At 59.1% G+C, this 13,567-nt stretch overlaps 1 protein-coding gene across 4 annotated transcripts in view; it reads right to left on the bottom strand.

Annotated features, from left to right (window-relative positions):
* The window catches only part of CACNA1B (calcium voltage-gated channel subunit alpha1 B), a 190,721-nt gene extending 180,862 nt beyond the window's left edge, over positions 1-9,859 (bottom strand). For 2 of the 4 annotated variants that reach the window (XM_060608054.3, XM_060608056.3), the window contains exons 1-2: positions 8,266-8,487; positions 4,542-4,681 (exon numbers count right to left, since the gene is read on the bottom strand). In XM_060608054.3, coding sequence (XP_060464037.3) covers positions 4,542-4,681; positions 8,266-8,358 — 233 coding nt within the window. In that variant the 5' untranslated portion in view covers positions 8,359-8,487. Of the gene's footprint in view, positions 1-4,541; positions 4,682-8,265; positions 8,489-9,396 lie in introns of those variants that run through there. The other 2 variants (XM_060608057.3, XM_060608055.3) reach the window with 2 other exon arrangements.
* Between the last annotated feature and the right edge of the window lie 3,708 nt (positions 9,860-13,567).

Genomic DNA, 13,567 nt, shown 5'->3' with positions numbered 1-13,567 from the left:
ACTGAGTAAAGGAGGGAAGGTGAACAGAGAGGGAGGCGAAGGAAGAGGTGAGAGACTGGATGTGGCAGAGGAACCCTTCCTTCCCTCCTTCCTTCCTCCCTCCCTTCCTCCTCCCTCCCTTCCTCCCTTCCTTCCTTCCTTCCTTCCTTCCTTCCTTCCCTCCTTCCTTCTTCCCTTCCCTCCTTCCTTCCTCCCTTCCCTCCCTTCCTCTCCTTCCTCCCTCCTTCCCTTTCCTTCCTTTCTTCCTTCCTTCTCTTCCTCCCTCCCTCCCTCCCTTCCTCTCCTTCCTCCCTCCCTCCCTTTCTCCCTTCCTTCCTCCCTCCCTTCCTTTCTTCCCTCCTTCCTTCCTTCCCCCTTCCTTCCTTCCCTCCCCCTTTCCCTCCTCTTCCTTCCCTTCCTTCCTTCCTTCCTTCCTTCCTTCCTTCCTTCCTTCCTCCTTCCCTCCCTTCCTCCCTCCCTTCCTTCCTTCCTTCCTTCCTTCCTCCCTCCCTCCCTCCCTTCCTCCTCCCTCCCTTCCTTCCTTCCTTCCTCCCTCCCTCCCTTCCTCCTCCCTCCCTTCCTTCCTTCCTTCCTTCCTTCCTCCTTCCCTTCCTCCCTCCCTCCCTCCCCTCCTCCCTCCCTCCCATCCTTCCTCCCTCCCTTTCTTCCTTCCATTCATTCTCTCTCCTGACTCCCCATCTCTCTGCCCCCACCTCCCTTGCCCTCCCCATCTCATCCCCTACCCTTGTGCATCAGCCTCTAACCCTTTCCACACCACACCTCAGCTCATGTGCTTGCTTCCTAGTTCACTGGAAACACAACAGTCTGAGGGCTTCTCCACCGCCCTGCTTCCTCACCTGCCAGCCCAAGTGCACTCTCAGCCCCTCCCCCATTTCCCGCTGAGATCAACAGACAGGGACTCCCAGCATTCTGGATTCCACTTTCCCTCATCCATCCAGAACATCTCTCCAGGACACGCTGCCTACATCGTCTGCCCATCCTTGCCTCCTGGACTACCACACAGGCTGTAGTCTCTATCCTGCCCCTTCACCTCCCTCCTGCCACTGCCCCACTTCTCTGCCTTGCTTTGCTGCAAAATTCTGAAAAGAAGAGCTGCCCACAGGTGCTCACCACGAACCCCTCCTCCATTCCCTCCTCTTGCTTCTATTTAGGAAGAGCTCTTCCTTCCTGAAACACCATCCACTTTCCTCTTTGGGTTCTCCACCCACCTCACTGGCCAGTCCCAATCTACGAACTCCGGTCCCTGGGCTCAGTCATGGGCAGCTTCCCCAGGGATCCTGACTATTCTTGGACTCTGAAGACCATCGATACACCTGTGTCCTGCACTGACACCCCCAGCCACCGCCTCCCCAAATATGTAGATGGCTCACCCCTCATGCCCTTCCAAACTCACCGTCCCACTGAGGGCCTCTCTACGCATCCTACATGGAGCAGGAGCCTCCCAGCCCACACTCCGCACTCCTAACTCCCTTCCGGTGCGGGAAATTGAAGCATGGCCTTTCCATTTACGGAGTGACCTTCATGGCATACCTCCCCCCAGGCACTGTGATGTAGCCATGAAGAACACAGGTCAAGACCTGCCCTTGCCAAGCATATATCGAGGGGCAGGAGTGGCGGGGGGCACACTAAACATCACACGTAATGAAGTGTGAATGTTCTAAGAAATCTATGTACACCAAGAAGAAACAGAGGAGGGCTGGGGATACGGTGTCCCCCAGCATGTTGGCCACAGGGCAGGGGATCAGCAGTCTTGTTCACTCCTGTGTCCTCAGCACCTGGCAGAGGCTCAGCAAATTTTCAACAAATGAGCAATTAACCAATGATGATTAGCAGAGAAAGTGTCAGAAGATGGCAGCTCAAGTGGCAGAGGCACGGACGAGGGGCATACGGGGGGCCTGTGGGCAGGACAGCCCCTCAGCACATCCCCGTGGAGCTAGGACTAGGTGCTATGCTCCCTAATGCCAGGGGTAGACCTAGGCTTGGGGATAAGGGGCTTCCCTGAGGCATGGGTGGGGACCCCATTCCACTCAAGTCTCCTCCCATGACCTGCACACCAGCCTCAGAAGCAGAAGGGACCCCAGCAGGCCTCTAGGGACAAGTCGGGCTTCACCAAGCAACGCGGCCTCCCCAGCCAGAGCCCTTCCCCTCCCCACCAGGGGCCTCCAGCCCTCTGAGCCCCAATTAAGTAAACCCTAATTAAAAACAACAAAGTAATGAGAAGTAATGCCCCTCCCATGGCTATCCACAGGGACCTCAGCTCAGGAGGGGCTGGGTTAGAGCACCTCCCTGGCTTCCCCACTGGTTAGCACTCACACCGAAATGACCTGGGACCTCCTTCTACCACATACCCACATGCACACACACCCAGGCTCATAAGCCCCCGTGAGCCACAAGCAGGAGCACCTGAGCGGGTTCCCTGCATGACTCTGGGCCCACACGTGAGCCCCTAGGGGACACAGGTCACCGTCCCCACCTGAGACACCTCTGGCAATGATGTGCAGAGAGAGGGAGCCTGGAAACTACTAGTGCCAACTCCTGGCCCTCCTCCTACAGACGCAGAGAGCAGAGACTCTGAGACCCAGAACAAGGCCAAAAACCGAAAGAGAATAAGGAAGAAGGAGAGAGAAAAAGCGAAAAGACACAGAGAAACAAAGGCATCAAGAGTGAAAGAAATAGTGACAGAGAAGACAAAGAAGTCAGAGAAGGCCAGAAATGCAGAGACGAGGACCACGAAAGTAAGGGAAGGAAGAAAAGAGAGACAGAGACACAGAGAAACCAGGGTTGGGGGGTGGGGTGTGAGATGGAGGAGAGAAGTACACGGGAAAGATGAGAGAGTGAAAGAGAGAGAGAGAGAGAGATGAAGAAACAGAAACAGAAAGAAGAGATGGACAAAGTAGGGGTCTCCAAGGCCAGGGCCAGGGGCCAGAATTAAGGTCTCAGGACCCTTGCGACCCTCTCACTGGGGCTCTCAGGAAGGTGAGTCCACCCTCCTCTGTCTTGTGACCTCCCCTTGAGAAGTCTCTCCCAGCCCTCACTGAGCGAATGGCTCCCTGGACCTGGAACCAGGACGAGCTTATCAGAAGACCGCAGGTCCTGCCAAGGAGTAGATGGGGGTTCCTCTGCCTCCCTGCCTTGTTCCTAGAAACCCAGACACTCAGCACCATGGACAGCAGACTGGGAGGCAGGGTCCTGCCACCCAGCGGGCTCCCAGCAGGCCGAGCACAGAGCACTGCCACTTCAGTAACCCATTAATTCAGCAGACACTCTCTGACCTCTCCTGGGGGCCCGCCCCAAGCTAGGCTCTGGGGACACCCTGAAAAATAAGACACCGTTCTTGTCTTCAGGGGCTCACGTCTAGAGGGAGGGAGCGATGTAAACAGCCAGTGATGCTCCCGGACACCCTGCCCAGTGCCCCGTGGACCACGGGGAGCGCCCCGCCCTCTGAGGGCCACGCTCACCACCAGCACCCCCACCAGCATCATCAGTGGGACCGGGAGTCTTGCTTGGTTGCCCAGAGGCTATTTAGCCAAGTTCATGTCTTCTCACACACAGGGAGCCCGTGGAGGCTTGAGCCCCAGATCTGGGCCTTTCCGTGGTCACCTCCTCCCTCCTCTGCCTTCAGCCTAAACCACCTCTGCACAGGTGGTCACCTTCACCAAGGCAGGTTAGGGGTCGCTGGGCAGGGTGGAGGCCTTGGCCACAATCACCCTTCCTTGGGAAGGAGTGTTCTGGGCAACAGTGGGGCCTCCCTCCTCCTCTCTGATTGGGGCTCTGAGCCTCTCTGGGACCACAAGGCCCCAGGGAAGAAGAGACTGCAGTCCCTGGCCTGGGGTGGGGCCTCTGGGGCCTGGGCTATGCAAACAGGTCCTGTGGAGCAAACTCCCTAAGCACTCACCCACCCCACTCCCAGAGCAGCCTAGCTCCAGCCTTCAGCCCGCTGGCCAGAGAAGCAGGGCAAGGGCCCTACTGTCAGGCAGTCGGAAAGACCGAAAGACCTAGCCTCCAAAGGTGAGGGGCTCAGTGACGACGAGCAGGGTGCTCTGCCTGCACACCCACCCCAGCCCACCCCCAAATCAACTTCGAAGCACAAATTGTCAATTACCAGGGTCCATTTGAGGAGGACAGTGGTGGGCAGGACACACCGATTAAGCACCTTCCTGGAGCCAGAAACCGTGGAAACACACAACGTTCACGCGCTCGTCCAAGCACAGCGCCAGAGCTCTGAGAACACACTTCCAGGCAGCTCTTCAGTCAGGAAACTGCCCAGAGCCCTCCCTCTGCCCTGGGAAGCCCCTCCCCCACGGGGACCCAGCCACAGAGCCAGTGGCCCCACGCCTGCGGTCTGTAAGAGCGCTCCACCTGAGGACAGAACGCTGCACGTAGGTCCTTCAGCGAAGACGGCCGCTCACGGGTAACAGCCCCGTCCCACACAATCAGGCATTTCCTCACACGGCCACCAGCACTCACAACAGCTTGGTGTGGACACTGCTGGCTCAGCCCCAGCTCCAAGTAAGGGGACACCCCAGGTCCTGGCCACCTACCCTGTGAGAACCACCACAAAGTCCATGACGTTCCAGCCGTTCCGCAAGTAGGAGCCCTTGTGGAAGACGAAGCCCAGAGCTATGATCTTGATCCCCGCCTCAAAGCAGAAGATGCCAATGAAGTAGGGCTCTGTGTCATCCTGCAAAGAGGCAGAGAAAGGGTTGCCACCACCCCCAACTTGGGCAGGTCGAGGCAGCAGGCGGGGACACTGTCCCAGCTCTGACCCCACCCCCCCTCCACTCAGCCTCACCACCTACAGGTTTCACAGGAAACGTGGCCCTGCTCCCATAGTCAGTGGCACCCCAGCCACAACAGGGCGGTGGCGGGGGGGGGGGGGGGTGTCCTGGGGTCTCTCACGCCTCGAAGCCCTGCAGCAGGAGAAGCAATGTTGACAGCACTTGTGGGCCTTTTCTGCAATCCATCCCACACCCCACGCACTAAAGGTATTATCATCCTGACTCTAAAGGAAACGGGCCCAGACATGACAGCTTGCTGGAGACTCGCAGCTTGTTGGAAACCAAGCCATATTCAAACCCAGAGGTGATCGGTGTGATCCTGGGCTCCAATCACTGCAGAAGTTGCCTGGATAATGCCCCAATGCCTGGGGTGCAGCCCGGGACCCACTCATTCATTCAACACACATTTTCTGGATAATAATCATAACACACAAATGCAAATCTCGGTGGGGACAAATACAGCCCAGACCCCAGGGAGCCTCTGGAGAGTAAGGCAGACAGCAGGGCAGCGAGGACAGGAATTCCAGGTGGAGGGAACAGTGTGAGCAAAAGAATGTTGTCACCGCATCTTATCACTCAGCCACGAGCATCAACTGGGGCCAGGTCTGTCTGGTGCCGAGCAAGGTGGGAAGCAAGCTGTACAGGGCTCGGGGAGGAGGACGTCACATGGAGACATGCACAGATGGTGTGGTAAGTGACCAGGGGCATCGCTCACTTGGGGACGGTGGCATAGAGAGCCTTGGTGCAGGTGAGCCCCAGGGAACTGGACCACGGGGGTGCACTGGGAAGGTCAGCATGGGAAACGGCCTGAGTGCAGACCAAGGACACCTGTATGCCAGGGCTGCTGTTATAAAAAAGCAGATGAAGGAGTGGTGGGAAGGGCCTGCCCTTAGGGAGCCAGAGGAGGAACTGCCCTACAGAAAGCGGCTCTGCCCTGCCAGAAAGGGGCCAGGGTTGCAGGGCCTGGGGACTGGCCACTTTGGGGCTGCAGGGGAGGAGAGCGCCAGACTGGCTCCCTGTGGCTGCTGTCAGTTCCCACTGAGGGTCAGCAGCCCGTGTCTCCCCCCGCCACACACAGGAAGCCTGGTCCTCAAGAGTCCTCCCCATATGACCGGGAATACCCTCAGCCGGGGCCTCTCCGGCTGTGCCTGGCAGGAGCTACCTCCCCCAGAGGCCCCGTCAGCCCTGTGCCCATCACCACCCAGCTCTCCCATCTTGGTACCCAGATGCTGACTCATGACCGAAATCATCCACTGAAAGCTTTAGGTCTACTTTAGTCAGAGGGTCCTCTCTCCCCCAAACGAAGGGGCTGTTGACCATCAGCCCCAGGGAAGACACTGGCTCCAACAAACACGTCTTCACAGAGAGCTTCCAGGCAGACGAAAGAGCAGGCCCGAGCTGGGAGATGGGACAGGGCCCACGACAGATCCTTCTCTTCAGGGCGAGCTCGGAAGGGGTGAGGTGGGACTGCAAGCTAGCGGTTCTGGCCAAAGGCCGCTCAGGAGGTTGACGGCTGGCCGAGAAGCAGAACCCCAGAGACAGAGAGCTGTGAAGGCCCCACCCCACTCCAGGCTGGCAGACAGTGAAGAGGCTGACCCTTTGTCACCCAGCCCCCTACAGGTCCACCAGCATCAGCACAAGCCTCCAGGTCTGAACCCTGAAGCCGCCACAGCCCCTCCTCTCCAGGCCCCAATCCGTGTTCCAGCCTTCTGTCTGTCCTAACGGCCCGAAGACCTGTGTCTACACACAAGACTAGGGTCAGCAAGGGCTCCCAAGGCCTCTAGGCACATTCTATTTGTTCTCCCAATAGCCCAACCCCCCTCACCACAAAGCAAATCTTCCCTCATTTGGGAGGTAGGAGCTCAGACTTGCCTGGATGCCCGGCTGGCCCACTCAAGCCTGTCACCCAGCAGGGACAAGCGTGAGACCAACTACTGTGCACTGGTCTCCCTGCCCCCTGCCCCCCACCATCTCCTGGCCTGCCTCCCTCTGGCCCTACCCCTGCCAGACTTCCCTGGAGATATGGCCACGCCCTGTGGCCTGGCAGAGGCTCTCTGCTCTCACTTTCACCCTCTGCTCTAGCCCCCTGAACACACACTCAGCACAAGCACACACAACACCAGCGTGCACAAGGGGGCCACAGGAGGCAAGTGACCCTGTCTGGTTCCTGGTGGGGCAAGACTCCCCCACAGGGACCACACCCACTCTTGCCTGGCGGCATGACTGTGCTGTCCTTCACACCCCTCCTCTCTCACAACCAAAACCCCCCGGCCTTCTGAGCACCTCCAGAAATGACTACTCCAGAAAACCTCCCACCCACTGGCTCTCCACTTCCTTGCCTTCTTTTGGTGCCTTGCAACACTGTGAGCACCCCCAGGTCAGCCTTACTCCGTCTCCCCTTCCCCACCCCTGGGCCTGTGATGGTGGGCAGTGGGGGTTCAGGGCCCACACTAAGCACTGAACAGGCCCTGTATCACCTCCTGTCTATCTCCACTGACGTCATAGAAAGAAGCCACAGAGACGATCAATCACTTGCCAGGCTACAAAGAAAGAGGGATTCTCCTCTTGATGCCCAGTAACCCCAGGAGAGACTGCTGGGGCAGCTCTTCAGCCAGGCCCCAGGTTCCCTCTCCAGACCCCTGTACCTGCTCTTTCCTTCTCTCTGTTCTGAGGCTCAGTCTCTCAGGCCTGGGAGCCCACACCAAGCCCAGGCAAAGGGATCAGGGCAGCAGGAAAGACTAGGGGCTAGGGGACAAGCCACACCTTTGAAATGGGACTCACTGCTCCAAATATCACCCTTCCTCTGCCCCAGCCCCTCCAGAGACCCTGCCCTGGCATCCTGACTCTCATGTGCTCCAACAGGGGACACCACAGGGACCTGTGCGGCTCTTGGCAGGAGTGGGTGAAAACGATTTAGGATGTTTGGGAAGAAAGCCTGGGAAGGAGGGCTTCCCCTGGGTAGGGGTGGCCCCATGGAGAAGGTATTCCAAGCAGAACCAGGAAAGACAACTCTGAGGGAGAGGAGGACAGCCCCTAGACCCAGGACCGTACCACAGGGCCTACCACAGCCTACCCATCGTGAGGGTGCTCATAGAGCCTGACATTCCTGACCCTGGACCACTATGAATGCCACTCCCCTACCCCAGGTTACACTAAGTTTCTTAGATCAAGGCTTAAGGTTGTAGAACTGGACAACCCTTTTAGGGTGTGGGGTGGCTAGTGGCACAGGGCAAAGTAGCTGTTAGCTAACGTGGCTTCTCTCAGGCCTTCCTTCCCACCATGGGCTGAGCCGGATACCCCAGTCCCCCAGACCCTGAGGGAGGTGTTAGCTGCCTGGGTTCTCACCTTTTCCTCCACAAAAAGGAGAGGAGAGCTGCCCAGATGTCCCTGTCCAAGGAAGCTAAGCTCATCCACAGATCCTAAAGGGTCCTGGAATCGGATGAGCCACTGCCACCCGCAGCCCTGCCCTCGGCCCCGCCGCACTCACCAGCCGCTCAGACATGGGTGTCTTGTCCCCGTCAGGCAGGTGCTGCTCCAGTGCCAGCACAATACAGTTGGCGATGATGGTGGCCAGGATCATGTATTCAAATGGAGTGCGTGGGTTAAGGACTGGCCAGGAGGTGCCAAGGGGGAGGGGAGGCGGGGAAGCCGAGGCCCACAGCGCGCAGCAGTGCAGCAACCACAGCGAGGCCACCTCCAGAGGGCCTGAGAATGACCGGTCAGAAGCCCACCCTTCCCTCTCTGCCCTCATCCTCGGCGGGATGGGGGGGGTTGGGGATGGGGGTGGGGGGCGGGGGGGCCGCCTGGAGGCGGAGCCTCTGCAGTCTCTCGGCAGCCAGCCCCTCGGCACGTCCAGACGGCCGTCAGCACCGCGGACAGCGCCCCAGCCCCGCTCCGCCGGGCGTCCTCGACCCGAGGGGAGGGGACTGCGCGCCCCTAGCGCGAGGCTGAGGAAGGATCCTGCGCAGGCGCACACTCTCACCTACAGATACACGTAGCCACATGTGCCTACACAGGCAGTCGAACATACATGTACCGAGTCCCGAACGCACGCACGCGCAACACCGGGTTCATGCTATGCTATGCCCGCACACACACGCAAGCACCTGCAGCCAGGCACGCGCCCGGGCTCGCGTCCACACGTGTGCTCACACCTACACAGACACGGATTCGCCCTCGTGTGCCCTCCAGGCTGGCCGCGCGCTCTGCACCCAGACCAAGGGAGCGAAGGGACGAGTCCAGGGACAGGGGGCTCCGCCCAGCGTCCGTCCCGCTCCCGCGGCCGCCACCACCACGACCACACGCGCGCGCGCGCGCGTACATCCTCAAACACACACGCACACGCGGCGCGCGAAGGCCCCCGGAGCCCCGCCCCGCCCCCTCCTCGCCGAGAGACGCGTCCCCATCCGCCTCTCCCCAGGTCGCACCCTCCTCCCGACCCCGGGAAAGATGGCCACTGGGCGCCGCACGCGACCCGCCCCAGCCCCGGCCCCCCCGCCCGGGCCGCCCCCTCCCCGACGCGCCGGAGCGCGGACACCGGACGCCGCGCCCGGCCCCTGTCCCCGCGACCTCGGACGGTCCCCCGGCCCCTGAGCGGCCCGGCCCCCCGGCAGGATATGGCCACTCGGTGATGCGCTTGGCGTATTTGCGGACGACGTTGTCCTCGCTGAAGACGAAGAGCGAGCGGTTGACGGTGAAGCAGTTCTGCTTGACCGGGATGGGGTTGTAGAGCGCCATAGTCCGCGCGCGCTGCGCGATCGACTGCTTGTAGAGGACCCGCTGGCCCGGCTGCAGCCCCCCGGGGCCCGGGCCGCCCGCCCCGCCGGCCCCGCCGCCCCGAGCCCGCTCCCCACCGGCGCCCCCATAGCGGCTGCCCAGCTCGTCCCCGAAGCGGACCATGGCTCCCAGGCGCCGCGCGCATCCCCCGGCCCGGCGGCCCCGGCAGGGAGGGCGCGGGGCGCGCCAGCCAGGCGCTCAGAGCGGAGCAGCCGCGGAGCCGCCGGACCTGCACCGGACCTCGCCCGGCCCAGCCGCTGCCGCCGCCGCCGCCGCCGCCGCCGCCGCCGCCGCCGCCGCCGCCGCCGCCGCCGCCGCACCCGACTCCGCCGCCCGCACCACGCCCTATAAGGGGCCGGTCACGTGGCGGCGCCCGGCCAATCCGCGCTCGCCCCGCCCGCCCGGATGCCGCCCGCCCCGCCCCCAGCTGGCCGCCCCCGCCCTGTCCCCCGCGGCCGGTCGGGGCAGCCAGCCTTCTGGGCTGCGCCTCGGCCCCCGGGTCTCCGGGACGAGCCCAGGGCGGGGGCGGGCGCGGGGATCGTGCGCCGAGTGCGCGTGCCGCCTCGCGCGGGGCCGGGCGCTGGCCAGATGCTGAAGCGAGCAGCTGGGGCCGGGGCCCGGGCGGGGCTGGGCGTCCTCGACGGACAGCCGAGCTGAGCGGCCCCAGCGGCCCCCCCCCCCCCCCGCCGCCTTCTCCCCCAGGAGCAGGAGGCGTCAGCAGCCTTGAGGAGCTCCAGCCCAAAGTGCGGAGGGGTCAGGCCCCTGGCTCCCCACGTTTCTTTCCGCACCTCACTCCCCTCGCGGCGGACCACCGGCCTCCTCCAAGAAGATGCTGGCTCCCGGGCCCTCCCCTGCCACCCCTTTCAGAGTCTCTGACATCCTAATAGACATGCTTTCAACTCCCTGGTCTCGGGTTTTCAGGATGCACAACTCCGTCCTGGGGCCCCCCCAGCCCTCAAGCATATCCTAGGCCTTCCTGTCAACACGAATTGAATCAGTTCCGAAATCTCAGTTCAGAGATCCTTTGTTCCACCGTCCACTCAATAAAAACTGAAGAGAGCCTGCTGTGTGCCCTCCACGCATCCATCCATCAGCGGCTCCGAAACACACCTGCTAGACGCCAGGCGCTGGAATCCCAGCTCTGCCTTCCTGGAGCGGACATTCTTACACAAGGAGTGGCAAACGCTTACTTTGTGCCAGACACTGCTCTACTGCATTCACACACAATTGGTTCATTCGGCTAAGAAGCCTCACTCCTGGTGAGTGACAGAGGATATAAGGCAAATGTTGGACACTGTCCCCTTCACCAGTTCACGCACATGCAGCACCCGGGGGCAGTGGATGCCATGAGAACTGAACAAGTAAACAAGATGGCAAGTGACAGTGCAAGAGGCTTTTCTACCATCGAGTCAGGGTTGACCTGTCAGGAAATCATCCTCGCATGGACCTGAATGTCGTAGAGAAGTGAGATGTGCCAAGTGAGGCGAGGACAGAGCACAGAGGCCCAGGGTGGCAATCTTGGAGCTGTGCTGATGGAGATATGGGCTCCAGCTTCTGTTCCAAGTGTGATGGGACGTCAGAGAAGAGTTCTGAGGAGAGACACCATCGTGACTCCTGTTCTGAACGAATCCCTCTGTCTGTTGAGTACAGAATAGGCTGCAGGGTTTGGGGTGTGTTTTGCCCAGGATGCATTCAGAAGTTAGCAACTCAAGTCCCAGCTGTGGTTTACACAGTACAGTTTTAGCCTCACCGAATAAAAAGGCATAAAGTATCCCATTTCAGGAACACAAACTCTTTCCATCCTTTCCTCCCTCCCATGGTCACAGTGTATGGTTTTTGTCTTCATACTTCTCAAACCTCATGGCCCAAGGTGGCTGCCGTAGCACAAAGCATCCCATCTTTATATCACCATCTCAAATGAAGAAAGAGAAAGGTGTAAAAAGGACATCCATTTTTTAAAAATAAATATATAGGGGGGACCAGGTGACTCAGTCAGTTGAGCGTCCAACTCTTGATTTCGCCTCAGGTCATGATCCCAGGGTCGTGGGATCAAGCCCCATGCCAGGTACTGTGCTGAGTGTGGAGCTTGAGATTCTCTATCCTTCTTCCTCTGTCCCTTTCCCCCACTCACTCTTTCTTTCTCTCTCTCTCTCAAAAACAAAAACATATCCTTTTATAACAAAGGAAAGGTTTCTCAGCAGCTCCCCAACAAATTTCTCTTTAAGTTCTATTGGGCAGGGTTGCCTGGGTGGCTCAGTCAGTTAACCGTCTGACTATTGATTTCAGCACAGTTCATGAGATCAAGCCCTGTGTTGGCTCCGGGCTAACAGAACAGAGCCTGCTTGGGTCTCTCTCTCTCTCTCTCTCTCTCTGCCCCTCCCCCACTTGTTTTCGGTCTCTCTCTCTCTCAAAATAAATAAATAAACTTTTTTTAAAAAATTGGGGTGCCTGGGTAGCTCAGTCAGTTAAGCATCCGACTTCGGCTCAGGTCATGATCTCACAGTCTGTGAGTTTGAGCCCCGTGTCAGGCTCTGTGCTGACAGCTCGGAGCCTGGAGTCTGCTTTAGATTCTGTGTCTCACTCTCTCTCTGCCCCTCCCCTGTTCATGCTCTCTCTCTTTCTCAAAAATAAATACACATTAATTTTTTTTTTTTAAATCAGAGGGGTGCCTGGGTGGCTCAGTCGGTTAAGCATCCAACTCTTGGTTTCGGCTCAGGTCATGATCTCATGGTTCGTGGGCTCGAGCCCCACATCAGGCTCTGCACTGAGCATGGAGACTGCTTGGAATTCTCTCTCTTCTCTCTCTGCCCCTCCCCTTCTCATGCACTCTCTCTGTCTCTCAGAATAAATAAACATTAAAAAAAATAAACTCTATTGGGCAGATGTGAACCATGTATGAAGAGGGTGGGGAAGTGAACGTGTGGCAAAGAGGACCAGAACTGACATTTCCCACTAAGGTGGGCACACAGTGGCCTGAGACATAAACAAGCTTCACTTAGCTGTGAGGCAGAAGGGAAGATTATCTAGGGAGGTTGCCAATAGTCCCGTCACTGAACGAAACCGGGAGGCCATTAGGGGTTTTTGACCGCAGTCCAGAGGAGAGATGGTGTGGCCTGGATGAGAGGCCTCGTGCACAGCCACTGTGTCGTGCAGCTGACTCAATGGCTGACGTGTTGGAGGAAAAGAACGGGGGCTCTTAGTGCCGACCTAAGTGATGTTGACTGGTACTCATTACCAAAACAGGGAGATGGGGAGTGGAGATTAAGAAAGAATTTTGTGGGGCGCCTGGGTGGCGCAGTCGGTTAAGCGTCCGACTTCAACCAGGTCACGATCTCGCGGTCCGTGAGTTCGAGCCCCGCGTCGGGCTCTGGGCTGATGGCTCGGAGCCTGGAGCCTGTTTCCGATTCTGTGTCTCCCTCTCTCTCTGCCCCTCCCCCGTTCATGCTCTGTCTCTCTCTGTCCCAACAATAAATAAAAAACGTTGAAAAAAAAAAAAAAGAAAGAATTTTGTAATTCACATAAAAGTGGAGATGGTGAGTGGATATTGCAAGGAATGTTCACACGGCAGGTCACAGCTGGAGACACAAATCTGGAAGCCATGTTAATACTTCATGTCTGTCCCTCCTGTTGTCTCTGTCCTGCCCCAGTCGGCTCTGTGCCATGTGCCGGCTGTGTAGACCACACCAGCTCACTCCCTCAACCTCCCACTCTCGGTGGTACTTGGCTGGTGGGGGCGAGGTCAAGGCTTGTATTCCCCCAGCTCCCTCCTGCTGGCTGACCCGGGGTTGGCCATAAGCCTCACCTGCAGGTCCCAGCTCCTGCCATCCCCTTCCGGTGGCCACTGCCCCTCGTTGCTGCAGGCCTGGGAACAATACCGACACCGGTTATTCTCTCCCTCGAGGTTTTGTCAGACCCTGCACAAGTCACAGTAGCCAGTCCTCTAGAGGGGGCCATCCTGCCAGACCACTGCCTGAATCAGAAGTCATCTGTGAGGAATAAGCGTACGCAGAGAG

The sequence above is a fragment of the Panthera onca genome, chromosome D4, assembly GCF_046562875.1.
Source record: "Panthera onca isolate mPanOnc1 chromosome D4, mPanOnc1 haplotype 2, whole genome shotgun sequence".
Classification (NCBI taxonomy): Eukaryota; Metazoa; Chordata; class Mammalia; order Carnivora; family Felidae; genus Panthera; species Panthera onca.
Note: the sequence above shows the minus strand (reverse complement) of the source record. Positions and strands in the feature narration are given on the sequence as shown.